This window comes from Drosophila albomicans, chromosome 2R (genome assembly GCF_009650485.2).
Source record: "Drosophila albomicans strain 15112-1751.03 chromosome 2R, ASM965048v2, whole genome shotgun sequence".
NCBI classification, from domain to species: Eukaryota; Metazoa; Arthropoda; class Insecta; order Diptera; family Drosophilidae; genus Drosophila; species Drosophila albomicans.
In genome coordinates, this window is record NC_047631.2 from 33215662 (window position 1) to 33229871 (window position 14210).

General features: G+C 42.5%; 1 protein-coding gene across 2 annotated transcripts; it reads right to left on the reverse strand.

Moving 5' to 3' along the window:
* Window positions 1-3231: 3231 nt before the first annotated feature.
* Window positions 3232-12279, reverse strand: LOC117576034 (uncharacterized). 2 transcript variants are annotated; one of them, XM_034260556.2, is made up of 8 exons: window positions 11995-12279; window positions 6121-6525; window positions 5886-6046; window positions 5625-5826; window positions 5295-5546; window positions 4306-5237; window positions 4032-4244; window positions 3232-3969 (listed from the first exon to the last, which is right to left on the reverse strand). In XM_034260556.2, exons 2-8 carry the CDS (start codon window positions 6498-6500, stop codon window positions 3857-3859), a joined length of 2253 nt encoding a protein of 750 aa, XP_034116447.1. In that variant the 5' UTR covers window positions 6501-6525; window positions 11995-12279; the 3' UTR covers window positions 3232-3856. The 2 variants fall into 2 exon arrangements, with proteins under 2 accessions (XP_034116447.1, XP_034116445.1); XM_034260554.2 differs by having other exon boundaries at window positions 4032-4256; window positions 11995-12277.
* Window positions 12280-14210: the final 1931 nt, after the last annotated feature.

Here is a 14210-nt window from a genome sequence, read left to right on the forward strand (position 1 = left end):
CATGAGATCATTCGCCATCAGCAACAGCAGCAACAGAGGCAGCAACGACAGCTCCAGTCCAGTTCTAGTCTTGCCTGTTGCACTAATTATAGACGGTTCCATATTTAATTAGAATAGTGTAGCAGAAGCAACAACAACAACAACAACGGCGGCAGCGATTGCATAATTCCACAAAAATTGTCCAATTAAGCGCCATATGAAGCTTATAAAAGATAATATTAGCATTTGTTTAATTATAACTTCCCGATTGATCAAAAGTTTACCGTTGTCGTCGCCTCACTCACTTTAACTGGGATAAAGACACATTTCCACGGCCTAAATTCGGAAAAAGAGAGCACTGAACGTTGTTTCAGATACAGCTGAACAAAAAAGTGAAACTATCTATCGATCGGATAGAGTTTAAATCGAAAAAGCGATCTCTTAAAATGAAACCAGTTGGAGGGAAGAGGAAGGAATGCCTGGGAGACGCGTCATTTAGTTATTAGACAACTTGATGGGGAGTTAAATGTCGTCAGGTTGTGCCAAGGGGGTTCATTAAGTTAAATGCTGGCGCTGACTCTGACTCTGGCTGAGGAGATCCCACATAGTAATTGGTGTTGCCTCCAAGAATTCGGTGTAATTTTAAACGTATTTACATTTATATAAAATAACGAAGTGCGAGTTGTGAGCTGCGAATTGCGAACTGTAAATGGAAATTGAAGAGCTTCCTGGAACGCGAACGCCCACTTAAAACTCACCCGAAAAAAACGAGGCAAGAGTGTCTGACTCGGCGAGAGCATCATCATCATTATTGGTGACACCACAGAGCCAACGATTCACTTTTAGATGCTGGACATGGATGTGGCTCCAGATGTGGATGTGGGTAGGCAGTGCATTGCATTGCGACGCTTCTTGCTATTATCCAGCGCACCTGCTTGAGGCATGAACAGCTATGTAAGTGGCAGCAGCAGCAACCGAGTCTCCTCGACTGGACGCAGTTCCTTCTCTCTCTTGGTGTGTGTGTGTGCATCATGCAAATAAATGCACCCTCAGTGCAACAGGAAACAGGCTTCGTGCAGATTTGTATCTTTATCTGCCACAACAACGAACACATTCAAGAAAGTAACTGCCTGCCACATGCTGCATGTGGCAAGCTGCGCTCTTAGTGCCTGCTGCTGCTGGTCGTTGGCCACCCGTCCGCTCCCTCACACACAGTTAAGTGCATTCATCTCAATTAATTTAGTTGCACAGCAAACAACAACACCAACAACAACTAGAAGTAGAAGAAGAAGAACGTCAACTGTGCAACGGCGACAAAAATACACGTAGTTCTTGAGCGGCACAAGAATTCCGCATGGACTCGCTTAAGCACTTTGATGCAATTAATGATGAAACAGCGTCATCGCCTTTTTGCTTTCGCCATTTGCCTTCGCATTTGCCATTGGCATTTCTATTACCAAACACTATCCTATCATCTTGGCATTTGTCTTCCTCATCGCACCAAAACAGTTTGGGCCAAGTTCGCAAAATTAGAAAGAGTCTTAATTAAATGCAACATGCAAAAGCGATAAACCGAAATCGGTTCTTTTCTCTCTCTCTCTGTCTCTTTATTTCATTGACCTCGCATAACAGTTTATTGGCGAGAGAGTTTACTAATTAAAATTAAGCTTAAAAAACATAATAATCAAAGCAATTAAATAATAAACAAAATCAACGGCAACAACTTTTAATTGCACATTTTTGCAGGCTTTTCAACTGCTGTTGCGGTTGCTTTTGCGGTTGCGTTTGCGGTTTACTTAATCCCATTTCTAAGCAATTTTGACAGCATCTCAATTGGATTTGGTGGCCAGATTGGTTTGGAAACCTGTTCGTGACAATGACCCAATTCTCCGGTCGGCTTATTGGCCTCAGATCCCAAAACAGGATCCGAACAACAAGTTGCCAAACAGAGCGACAAGTTTGCATAGCAACTGCAATTGCACAAATGCGGCAAAGATCTGAGATCAGAGATCACTCCCCCATCTCCACCTCCTCATAACTCCCACTGCCATTGGCAACAACTGCTCTGTTTCTGTCTTTTAAATGGGATATGTTCTGTTATGATCACCAGCTGCAGACTTCATGTTCAACATCTGCAGTTTGTGGGGTTATCGAAGGATCTTACATGTTAACAACTGCATTCGAAAACTGCTTCAAAGTCTTTTCTTTTTCTCTATTTGATAGTCCGCTTTGATAACCGTTTGTTATAGCACATGACTTGACAAGATCGTACAGGATATAGCCAAGCTGTGGCTTAATTATTATGTATGACCAATTTAATCCTATCCTACTCATTTAAGGACTTTCGTCCTTCGAAGTAAACATTAAAGTGAAGCTGAATTTCCACTACTTATTTTCAAAAGGACATCTCTTTACTCCTCGAAGTATGCAAGATTTTAAGCACTTTATAAGCATGTCCTTGCTGCTCACCAATACTCATCCATATCCTGACGCACAACTGCCAGATACGTCTCGCTACTTATGCCACCTTATAATCTATCGATTGGCATCAAAAAACTGTTGAGTCATCTAAGAATCTTGAACTTCTAAAATTTCAGCAAAAAACGCCAAGAAAACAGACCCAAAACCCAAAATCCAGGATATCTCGAGAACCAGCAGGACGATCCGAATGTCCTTTGGCCAGTTAATGGGCCTCGGTTAGAAACTTCGTTTGACACAGGACTCGCCAGGATACGTCAGGACAATGCCGAGTTATAGCGTATTTTTTGTATACGAAAAAGTCCTTAAATCTCGGGAACTAAAAGGACATTCGTCCTTTCAATTACATATTCGTATACTGCAGGATGAGTACTTACTGTGTGCCAAAGGACACGCCTCTAGTCCTTCAAATGGCCGAGTTACAACGGTATTTTGCGTTTTTGACCAATTTTTCCATGCCTCCCCCTGTAAAAATTTGCATCAAAATTTTTTAAGCGATTTTCAAAATCCTTGAATGCAGATCGATAGTCCTGCTTGCTGAGTCCGAAAATGGATATCCTTTTTTAATTCGAAAGGACACTTAAGCCTATGAACAAGCTGAAAGTTGATTTTGAGCTGCAGCGAAGTCTCCATTTTGTGTAATAAAATACCAGGCGAACAGAAAAAGCAGATGAGTGTTGAGTGAGTTTATGGCTTGAGTGAAAAATTTGAGCTAGTTTTTTGAGTGATTCCCTTTGTTCCCCTACCACAGATAGAACAACTTTTTGTTATGGTTTTCGTTGATGTTTTTTATTTTGAATAAATTAAGTAAGGTAAGTTTATACGTAGGTGTACGATAAGTACATATATATCAAAATATTAGCTTAATATACTGGTCATAATGTGATGCCTTAACTAGAATGTGAAAAACTGTCATTGCATATAATTCGTCTAGGCTAATCGATAAGTAAGAGAGTACTGGTAAGTCATTAATTATTGTAATTAAATTAGCAATTATCATTTACAATTGTCAGCGACTGAAAGCCCATTTCCGAAGTCACAAAGGCAGTTCAAGGCGAAGGTCGAACTGCCTTTACAAGTGTGGAAAATATTATTTATAGAATGTGATGTATGTATCGAGAGACTGATGCTTAAATAATGGAAATATAATGATAAATGTGTAGATGTATGTGTGTGTGTGTGTGTGTGTATCCATTAAGCAACAAACAAAGCGGCGCCATTTCTATTTATCCTGTTCCTTTTCTCTGGAATTCGAGCACTGACTAGACGAAGACAAATAGCGAAGGCAAGCAGGCAGGCAGCCAAGCTGCCGCCTCTTCTTCTGTATTGCGTTTTATCGTTGTTTGCACCTGGTTGACATTTGACATTGCTATGCTCCCGCTCTCTTTGTTCCCGGCTCTTAATACGAGTGCTGATACGCCTGCAGCTTCTGACGACGTTGATAGCAGTACGTCCAAATGCCAATGATGGCCAGTTGCGTCAGCAGGAAGATGGTGGCAGCTGAGATGAGACCTGACAGATCGAAAAGTTGAATTAGTCACAAGACTTCACTTGAATGTGCCTTCTAGACTCACCAATAGCATTTACGCAGAAGCCGTGTCCTGTCTCACTGGCCGTGAATGTCGTCTCGTTGCCCTCGTAGTTCTCGCCAATGCTGGCCTTGCGGCTCTGCTGCTGCTCGAAGCCAAACTTGTCGGTGATTTGAATGGACTGCACCAGCAGCATCTCCTCGGCACCAGACTTCAAAGCATTCTCGATCTCACGACGCTGACGACGCTCATAAGGAGCTGCAAGGAAATCTACTCGAATTCAAAAACGATCAACACAAACAGATGTTCTCTAACTCACCTGTTGCATTTACAGAGCGACGCTTGCGGCCGTAGGAAAGCAGCGAGCGGTACTCGCCGCTGGTGTCCTCCTGATCGCACTGGACGGGTTCGCAGCTAGGCATGCAAGGTGTAACCAAGGCACGGAATTGCACGACTTCACTGGAGGGGAACTTGAAGGCATCGAAGTTGGATAGCAGCACCTTGCCGGACAGCGAGCTCTTGTAGATGGGGCCCATGATGAAGTGATCGGTGGGGCAGCCATTGGAGTCGATCAGCGTAATCTCCGAGTTGTCCACGCCATCCAAGGCAACCAGTTCGCGCACAAAGATCTCGTAGGGACTCTGCTCGTCCATGATCTGGAACTTGAGGGCAAGAGGATCGCCAACCTCAGCAGAACGCATCATGTCGGAGCCATCGCGAGAAGTGATGCGCATGATAACGTTGGGAGAGTCCACGATGACCTCCTCTGAGAGAGCAGGTGTGAGATCGCCACGCACATCCAAGTTGACGCCATTGGTCACTGACTTGTTGGTCAGATCGTATTGACAGGCGAGCGCAAGTCCCAAATCGGAGGAGGTGACAATCATGTCGTGGTGCTGAATGATGATGTCGTTGACATAGCGACCCGCTTGACTCTGGCGCACATTGCACTCCAGATCATGATAGTTCATGCGCAGCTCAAAGTCCAGAGCACTTCGCACATCCACAGCACAAGAACGAGGCGATCCCTTGGCATAGACCTTGCCACTGAACAACTTTGAGGTGCGAATCCTGGCCAGCATGTCGCCGCCTCCACACTCGATGGTCACGTTGTAGCAGGAAGCCAGTTCGTAGGTCGAGGCCTCGGGCACCTCCAGATAGGGATCCTGGACATCGGAGAGTGTGGCGCGACTGTGATGCGACAGACGGCAGACCATGTCTCCGGTGTCGTTGTAATCATAGGAGTGGCATCTAAGGGAGGAGTTTGGATTGGAACTATGCACTCAAAAGAGGTGTTTTCTGACTGACCTGTAGGGCGAGTTGAGGCAGAGTTCGCGGCACTCGTCGACGCTGCTCACTTCCTGGTATACAGAGTCCACAGTCTTGAGAATGCGTCCAGGCAAACGCTTGAACTCGCACAGTTTGTTGGGTTCGTCGATGCAGTGATTCTCGAGGTAATCCGTGCCAGGTTTAGGCTGGAAAGCGTTTGTGCCCGCCAAGGTAGAACGATCCATTTCACTAAGCTCACAAGTGCCAGTGTCGCGTCTGTAGTTCGCCGATCTGCAGAAGCAAAAAGAAAGAAGAACTCGCTGTAGTAGAGAAGAAAAGCAGCAGCTTGGGAAGAGGGAAAGAACTTACCTGCAGGTAAAGTCAGTTTCGCTGAGACAGAGCTCGAAGCACTCGCGACGTGAGGCGACCGAAACGCTGCGCTTCACTTCCGACTTGAGTCTGTAATTCTGCACGCGATCCACGTACCAAGCACGTCCACAGGGCTTCACGGACAGACATGACTTTTGGGCATAGATGGTGAACACGGGGAATTGTGACTTGGTCAAGGCGCCTGCAAATCAATCACTGTTATAATCGCTGGTCAGTTTGATCTATAGTTAATCTCCCAACCTGGCAGTTGATCCGCATGTGCCGAGAAGAGCACACAGAGACCCGTCTCGTAGTTGACCGATTGACAGCTCTTGTTCCTGAGGCAAGTATTGAGACAATCCGTCAGCATCAGCGTGCCTGGCTGCGAGTCCATCAGTTTGCCAGGTGCAGAGAACACATAGCTAAGATAACCGATCGAGAGCGAAACTAGTTAGAGATCGCTGAAGGGGAAAAGATTGACAGACAGATAACTTACCCTGTGACAATCTCAAATCCAACGAGATCAGGATCACAACGCGCCAAGTTCTGACGAGATTCGCTATCGCCCAACTGCTCCTCCTTGGACTCGGAATCGGCAGAGAGATCAAATGCAGAGTTGCGATTCTCCGTAGCGATGGCGGGAACTATGTCAGCAGCGGCGGGAATATCGGTGGTTGTCTCCAGGTTGGCCGTAAACGTTGTCTCCTCAATTAGTTCGCTTGGTGGTGTGGTGGTGGCCTCCACTTTGGCCTCCGCCTTGGTCTCCGTCTTGGTCTCCGTTGCCTTGACAGTTTGCGTGACTTCTTGTGCTTGAGTCTGAGCCAAGAGCAATAATAGAACTATGCCGCAGAGGCGTCTGTGTGTTCCCGCAGCCATGATGAAGATAATGGTGACAATGCAACTGTCGAAGCAGAAAAAGGCAGAAAAATAAATATAGTTATAAGAAAGATTGCGATTGCGATAGTTAATTGGAACAATTTCTTGAAAGCACTTTATAATATCGCAGATAGATTTCATAACAGCAGCGCACGTCGATGACCTCATGCACTATTGAGTACTCTTTGGGCAAGTCAATTACCTCTTGGGAGTGGGTTCTATGTTCTCAGTTCTTAGTTCTGGGTTCTGGTTCGCTGAGTTAACTCTGTTCTGGACTGCCAAGAAGTTAATGGCCGACATTTATGCTAGATAGTTGCGGCGATGTAAAGATAATAAAAAGGTCGTGAACTTTCCATGTCTCTACACATTTTGTTTTTTTTTTTGGTGTTTTTTAATATCAGTATGGCATTAACTTTCGGACAATCTCTTTGGCCTTCTATTCTTTATTTTGGCAAAGTTAAATGAACTTGTTATAGATTGTTAACGAGCTGTGTCTGCATTCATTTGAATAGAGATCGCATCGAGATACGCTAGATTAATGGGTGTCTTAAGTCCTTGTCCCTTATTTCTTGTCTCTAGCAACTATCTAAAGTTAAAGCTTAGAAAGTGGAATCAAGAAGTGTGGCATCTGTCGCAAGTGTCACAATTTCACTTTCTCATAAGCCATAAGCTATAAATAAGTCGAAGCGATGCGAAGCCGATTTGTCGCTTTGATTTGCCAGGTGTGTGCCCATCGAACCAAGAGAGATCAAACTCAAAACCGATCAAGATCTGGAGTAGAAGACTCCAGTCTCGAGTCTGTTTGTTTGCTGTCTGTTGTGTGCTCAACCAAAAGGTTGTTAATAAATGTGAGCACAGAGATATCTGGATCTCTAGCATACATATGCATTAGACACATTAGATTTTCTTTGCGTTGCGATCGCGTTTGTTTTGGCCCGTCTCACATCCAATTAGCAGGGTACACCAAGCGCGACGACTGGTCACTTGGCTAACTGACTAACTGAAGTTGGCTAACAACGATTTTCCTCAAAAACCACCGGGCATAGACTTCTCTCTCTCCTCCAACTGGCCGAAGAGTTATATTCACTAAAAATAGAACTCACAGGTCGAAAAACTTGTTATTCTAACAGTGAATTTTACTGACTCCATATGCGTGTGTTTGTAGCGCCTACTTCGTGCCACAGCCTCAACATGAAAATTGCATGCTGCATGCCGCATGTTGCATACTATACTATATAGTATGCGGCAAGTGGCAGCAGCAGCAGCAACAAAGCTGCAACGCTGCTGACTGGCCACAAAGCTATGCCATGGCACCCTAATCTTCATTGGCAACAATGTCGACGCAGCTTAAAGCAACGGTATTTGATACACACACTCCGACTCCGACTCCGCCAGCTTCGACTCCAACTCCTCCCCAACTTTAGCTGGCAGCTCCAGCTCAAACGATGCGATGCACACCTTCCGCACCTCCATAACAATTTCACCAAAAAACAACATACACAAAAAAAAAAATCGAAAAGAAAAGAGAATACTTAAACCGGCTTCTGCTTATGCACAGCATCCATAGATATTATAATTATACCCCGCACACAGCCAACGGAACTGGGTAGCTTCGACAATGTACAAACATCAATAATCGATACGATCTAAGAGGAAAGAGCTTGAAAGCAGATTGTTAAGGAACAGGAAACTTGCTTGGCAAATTCCTGAAATACCCTGCAAACATGAAATCAAGCGGGTCATATAGGCTGAAGCGTAGATGATAACCATTGTTTTATTTATAGATGTGACCTAGACAAATCTCTTTCTATGACCTTTTATCTTCTATGTTTATAAATATTTAATTTATACTTAGAAATGACCTACAGACATTTCTATCTTCAGTCATTTCTAAAGACTCATTATAATAACAGCACTCTGATGACCTTTATAATGTATTCAGCTTCCTCAGCTGTCGATAAATATTTAAATTATTCAAAGAAATGACCCACACAAATCTTAAGAGCTTCCTCTGGAATTCCTGGTAGTTGCTTCCTTCCCTCTATAAAAAAAAGTATTCCCAGTACTAATTCCTAAGTAAATAAATCTCCCTCACCTAGAACACTACGTAGAGTCAGAGAATTTGTTATGCTAATTTGTGAATACCCCACGCTGACTCTTTGAATGGAAACACAAAAAAGTGTTGACTTGTTGTTTAGTGCTGTTTTAAACTATTCTGAAAACTTCAGTGCGATCCGCGTATAAACACAGAAGTTGTTAACCACTAGCCACCTGTTGTTTGCAGATTACAAACAGATATGTTTCTAACTGTAAGCTGCCTCAAGGGTATTTCAAAGTCTTTGGCAAACTGTCTTCTCACTTGCCACACAGCGTACGCATAGAAAGAATAAACAATAATCGAGGGGGAAGCTCTATGCAAATTTTCGGCAATTATAATTGGCCCCCTTGAAGATCGTTCGGTTCGGTTCGAGTTGAGTGGGGAATATATTGGTATGCAGAGGAGATTCACTTGTTGAGAAGAGCGCTCTGGGCTAAAAGTACTCGATACTTGCTTAGAAAGCGCGCGACTCACAGAAACGAGGTCAGTGATTACAGAAGCAAACGCAGTCGGAGTTGGAGTCCGAGTCTGAGTCTGAGGATCGACCCACACAATGTATGCTGGTCGCATATGTTGCTTGTCGTTGTTGTTGTCTTTGTTGTATGTTGCATAAAATGCCAACGCCAATGGGACAACAGCAACAGGTCCGAAAGCTGGACTGGGAATGGGAATGTAGCTGGAGCTGGGGCTGGGGCTGGGGCAAGAGGGCATGACACTGGCTTAAGTATGCCACCCGATCGTATCTCAATAGATTGTTGCCCCCACCTATGGCAAGGTGACTGCGATAGACACAGATAGAAAGAGAGGGGGGGAAGAATTGGTTGCTATTTGCGCTATTCACAATGAATTTCACTTTGATCCACTTTGGCAACAATAACAAGCCAACTTTATGGCCAATGTAAAAATTTTTATTAAACTTAAACGAGTCATTTTTTTAACATTTTTATTAGATAAAGAGAGGGCAATGGGGAATTTGCAGTTAAGTCTAGCGCGTGATGTCATTCGAAAAGCCAAAGCAAAAGATCAATAAAGAAGGCAAACAAATGAAATACAAACAGACGGATGACGGGGAGACGGACAAAAGAACTTTCTCCATTCTGCATGCTGTGCAGATAGAGGGGAATGAAGGGGAACGGACGGGGGAAGGCCAACTGATATTTGTGTGAGGCCAAAAGGCGATTATTTGTGTCGCCGTCGTGAGCGCAAGTTTTGAATTTTCAATGGGCGTTTATCATATCACACATCAAAAAATCGAATTTGCCTGGGATTTCTTTTCTTCTTCGCGATGAGAATAGAAAATCATAGAAGATCAACAGATCAGCGGAGATCACAAACAACAACAGTTTTAAGTACACACGCAAATACGCAGCCAAATGTCGTTAGGTTCCAAATTGTTGGCAATTTGCCGTTAAGCAAATCGATGGATCTCTTTCTTTCTTTTTTTTTTTTTGCTCTCTAAACAAACTTGACACATTTTCGTGGTGTTTTTATTATGATTATTTAGTTGTTCTGTTGCCTTTGGTGTTAGCGGTTAATTATAGAGCTAATTTATTGTCGGAATCGGAGAAAGAAAATGCGTAGCCCAGCCCACATCTGCTGTTACCTGTTACCACAGAGCGAGCTGAGGTTGAATTTCGGTCTGCCTTCTACTTCCCAGTTACCAAAAACCCGTCAAGTTGACCCACTTTGTGGAGACTCTATGAACAACACTCGTAGATTAACTTTTAGTTAATATTCGTGATTAATTACCTCAGCTTTTTCAATAGTTTCTCTAGATGCGGAAACAACTCATTCTCATTCTCATTTCGAAATATTACAAGCATGAGTCAGTTCTAAGTGTTGAACATATTTGGGAAGAGCTCGTTTGCTTATAAGGACATATCCATTAATTATTTTTTAGAAATTTAACACACTAATAAAGAATCTGAAATGCGGGATGGTCAACATTTTTACTTTCTTTAACTTTATTGCCAAACTTAGTATGTGGCTTATCCACTTTCCATCTTAATCAGTTGACATTTGTATAAAATTATGAAAGATCGGTAGTCTTTGAAAGAGAGAAGCAACAAAATAACGAAAAAATTATACCATCTCAATATCTTGGCAATTAAGTTAAACTTTCCTAATGATAGCAACACTTTTTTGTAATCTCCCAAATTCTAAATTATATAGTAGCAAATCTCAATTTGTGGGCATTAAATTGATATGCAGATAAAGCAAATCAAACCGAAATTTATGAATAAAGTTCTTTCTGATTTCTCATCAAATTAAATTTCTCTAATGATAGCTCGCCAATTCTAAATCTTCAAGAATGTAAGTAAAGAAAATAAAGAAATGTATTTAAAACAACAAAATCTTGGTTCTTTCCAATCTCTTCATTGCCAATTAATTTCAATTTTCATAATGATCGAAACGTTCTTTTCTTTTCGAAATATTACCTAATCAGCTCATCGATCTCAATCTGTTGGCATTAAATTGAATTGTAACTAATGTGCTTTCGCATTCGATATTCACACTTAATCAATCAAGATTTCTTCAGAACAAACTTGCCCAATTAATAAGAAGCCGAACTCACGACAACGAGGAAGTCGCAGACGTAGAGGAATAAAGTTTGATCTATAAATCTGATGTAACGTTCGATGTTTGCTCTCATCGGACTCTCGCCTGCTGTCTGCAGCTAACGTTAACTTTATCGTCAATGTTTTTGAGATGTTCGAGAGCAATTTAACTGCGATTCGCAGTGGTCCGTTAAAGATTTGACGGAAGTGCTTGACTATTATTTAAAAATCATAGCGTTTAGCATGTTTTATGTCTCTTTCTTCTCAGCAGTTGGGGCAGCTTTAGCTACACGACACTCGCAGCTCGCAGCTCGTTGTTCATACTTTTCCCACTACAACACATTCGAAGCAGGCGTCTTCCCTACAGTAAGTCAGTTCAGCGTCTTCAGTCTTCAGTCTTCAGCCCATCTACCCAAGGCGATGCGATCGTCTTGCACTCTTACAGTTTAGTTTCATACAGAATCTTTCTTTTGCCACATTTATGTGCTACCAATAGCTGTCCAACGTCTGCCGTCTGTCCGTCCGTCTGTCTGTCTGTCCGTCTGTCTGACGTCGCCGTTGTCGCTGCGGTTCGAACAAACCGGTTAACATTTTTTTGTGATTATTTTTCTTAGTCATTCTTCAGTTAGTGTAATGGTTTTTCTTTTTTGTTGCCAGTGTTTGCGGTCCATATACTTGTTACAACAAAAAAAAAAACATACAAATTAAACTTCCACACACACAGGAATTGTATTGACTTGGCATAAGAAATACTCATGATTAAAATGTAAACATCATTTCGGATGTTACACAAGTTTGGAACATGCCTTAGCTTAGTGCACAAGATTTTGGTACATACCTTAGAGTTTATAATTTCGCTTCCTTCCAAGAATTGTGTTGTGTGCACCTTTAATGCGCGTGCAAAGAGTTTCGTTTAGTTTGATTAATGTCTGTCGGCTTTTAATCACAATCACAAACACAGCGACAACTTTGGAGAGATGGCGATGGAGTTGTGCTCACATCTGCATAACACACATACACAAGACACTGAATGCGCAGTTCGCAGTTCACAATTCACCAGAAGAAAGCCGAACTTATCCACTCAATGGCTGACGCAGAACTAAAGTCATTCCCGCAGCCAAGCAGCTTGTTATAAAAGTTAGATAAAGAAGTTTCTGCAGACGCAGCCGCAACCGCTGCTGCTGCTGCCGCGCATGAGCAGTGGAACGTCGCAAGCTCGCAGCAGCAGCAGCAGCAGAAGCAGCGAAGATCAGTCATATGGCCAAACAACTGCACGCAACTCGACTTAAGAGAGAGCCTCTCTCACTCTCTCGCATGAAATCTTAATTGAAAAGAAATTGTAGGCATGGTAAATATTTACCAACAAACCAAACAACGCGCACAACCTGTTCGAAGCGGCGGTAATCTCTCCACGGCGCAACTCGAACATGTTCGAACTTAAGAGCTGCAATTGCCAAAGCCAAAGCGGTCAATGTACGATGCTGAATGTACACCTGTTAGATTCGAGTGTGTGCGTTCGCTCTCTTTTGTAATTTATGTCGCCTAAGCACACGTTCAGCTTATTTATTCTTTTCGGGTGTCTCTTTAACATTCGTTGTTATTTTGGGCAACAACAGCGACAGCAACGGCTTGCGTCGGATAATGCTTCGGCAGCAATGTAACTCGATTACCGTTGTACACTTTTATTATTATGAACTTTTCACTTTCACTGTTGTTGCTGCTGTTGATGTTAACTGAGCGTTTTACTGCGTGCGACCGCCTGCGATCTTTATTTTCAGTTAATTCTTTAGCCGCAGTAGAAAACCTGCTCGAATCGTGGGCAAGCCATCAAATTAGCATATTTACCCAGTTTCACTTCTTTTTAGACACCTCTGCTTTGCTATGATCTTTGGGCGGATTATTACGATGCATCGTAAACCCATTTGAGTTGATCGGATTTAAATGATATTGTTTGGGTAAATAAATTTAAGGCGCGACGCCTTTCCAATTGCGCGCCGCGAGATAACTGTCCGGAATAACCACATTGTTTAGAACACTTTTGATTAAACCGATTGAAATGACATTTTTTTTCGACACAAGCGGAAAAAGGAAGTAACGGTGAAAAGCACATTGCAGAGTGATTGCATTTTCGATGTGCAAATATACCAAATGCAGAACTTTCCGGTATTTATTGCACTTGCAAGCAGGATCTAATGTGCAAATAAAGGTCACACTGCAGAATGCTAATTAGCGATAACTTGCACTTCGATAACAGTCAAATTTGTGTGTCGATGACTAATTCGCTGGTGTTGATCAAAATTTATAACTGTGTCGAGCCGAGTATTCAAATCATGAAACAACGCGTCAAACGGTGTTTGGTTTCCAAATTTATAGGTCAACTCGAATGCAAATTAATCTAGAAGTATTTCTATTCTCATCAGACAACAAATGATACGGTATTCGACTGCGTAACTGCTAAGTTCGTTCTGTGTTTTGTTACTATTCCTACTATTACTATTTTTACAGTCGAACGGGGTCTTTGATATGGTTTTATATTGGTAATATATGTATATGGAGCTTACAGCGGTCTTCTGTCAAAAGAAATTCGCGAATATGGCAAGCATAAACTGGCAATTTACTTTGCTTACTATAAGTAAAGCAGTAGCAGAACATCCGTCAAATTTTATGGGCCCAACTGCATCTCTCTCTCTGTCTCTCTCTCTCGTTCTATCTCTTTCTCATTCCGTTTCTTTTTGTTTGTCTGGTTTATAATGCTAATTCAATAAGATGAGCCCCAATTATAACATTCTTGGATCGCATTTCCTGGCCCGACGAGCCGCCGATTGATTCAAGTCTCCAGAGACAGCAATAGAGATGAGAGAAAGAAAGAAAGAGAGAGAAAATGAGGCAGTCAAGCGACCGTTAAGGTCGTTTCTTCAACTGCTCCCAGGCAAGTCAAGGCAACAACTAACTATAATAGTCATTTGCACTAAGTAATTTAATAGTAAATATATCTCGTGCACTCCTCATTAGTGGCATGAATGTAATAAATCTTGTTATATTTGGCCCGTAAAA

Excerpts from the sequence above, each read along its gene's own strand:
- LOC117576034 (XM_034260554.2), bottom strand. The coding sequence starts at position 6,500 with ATGGCTGCGGGAACACACAGACGCCTCTGCGGCATAGTTCTATTATTG. Across the intron at positions 4,257-4,305 it reads TCGCTCTGTAAATGCAACAG|ATTTCCTTGCAGCTCCTTAT; the intron begins GTGAGTTAGAGA and ends GAATTCGAGTAG. Across the intron at positions 3,970-4,031 it reads CTTCTGCGTAAATGCTATTG|GTCTCATCTCAGCTGCCACC; the intron begins GTGAGTCTAGAA and ends TCGATCTGTCAG.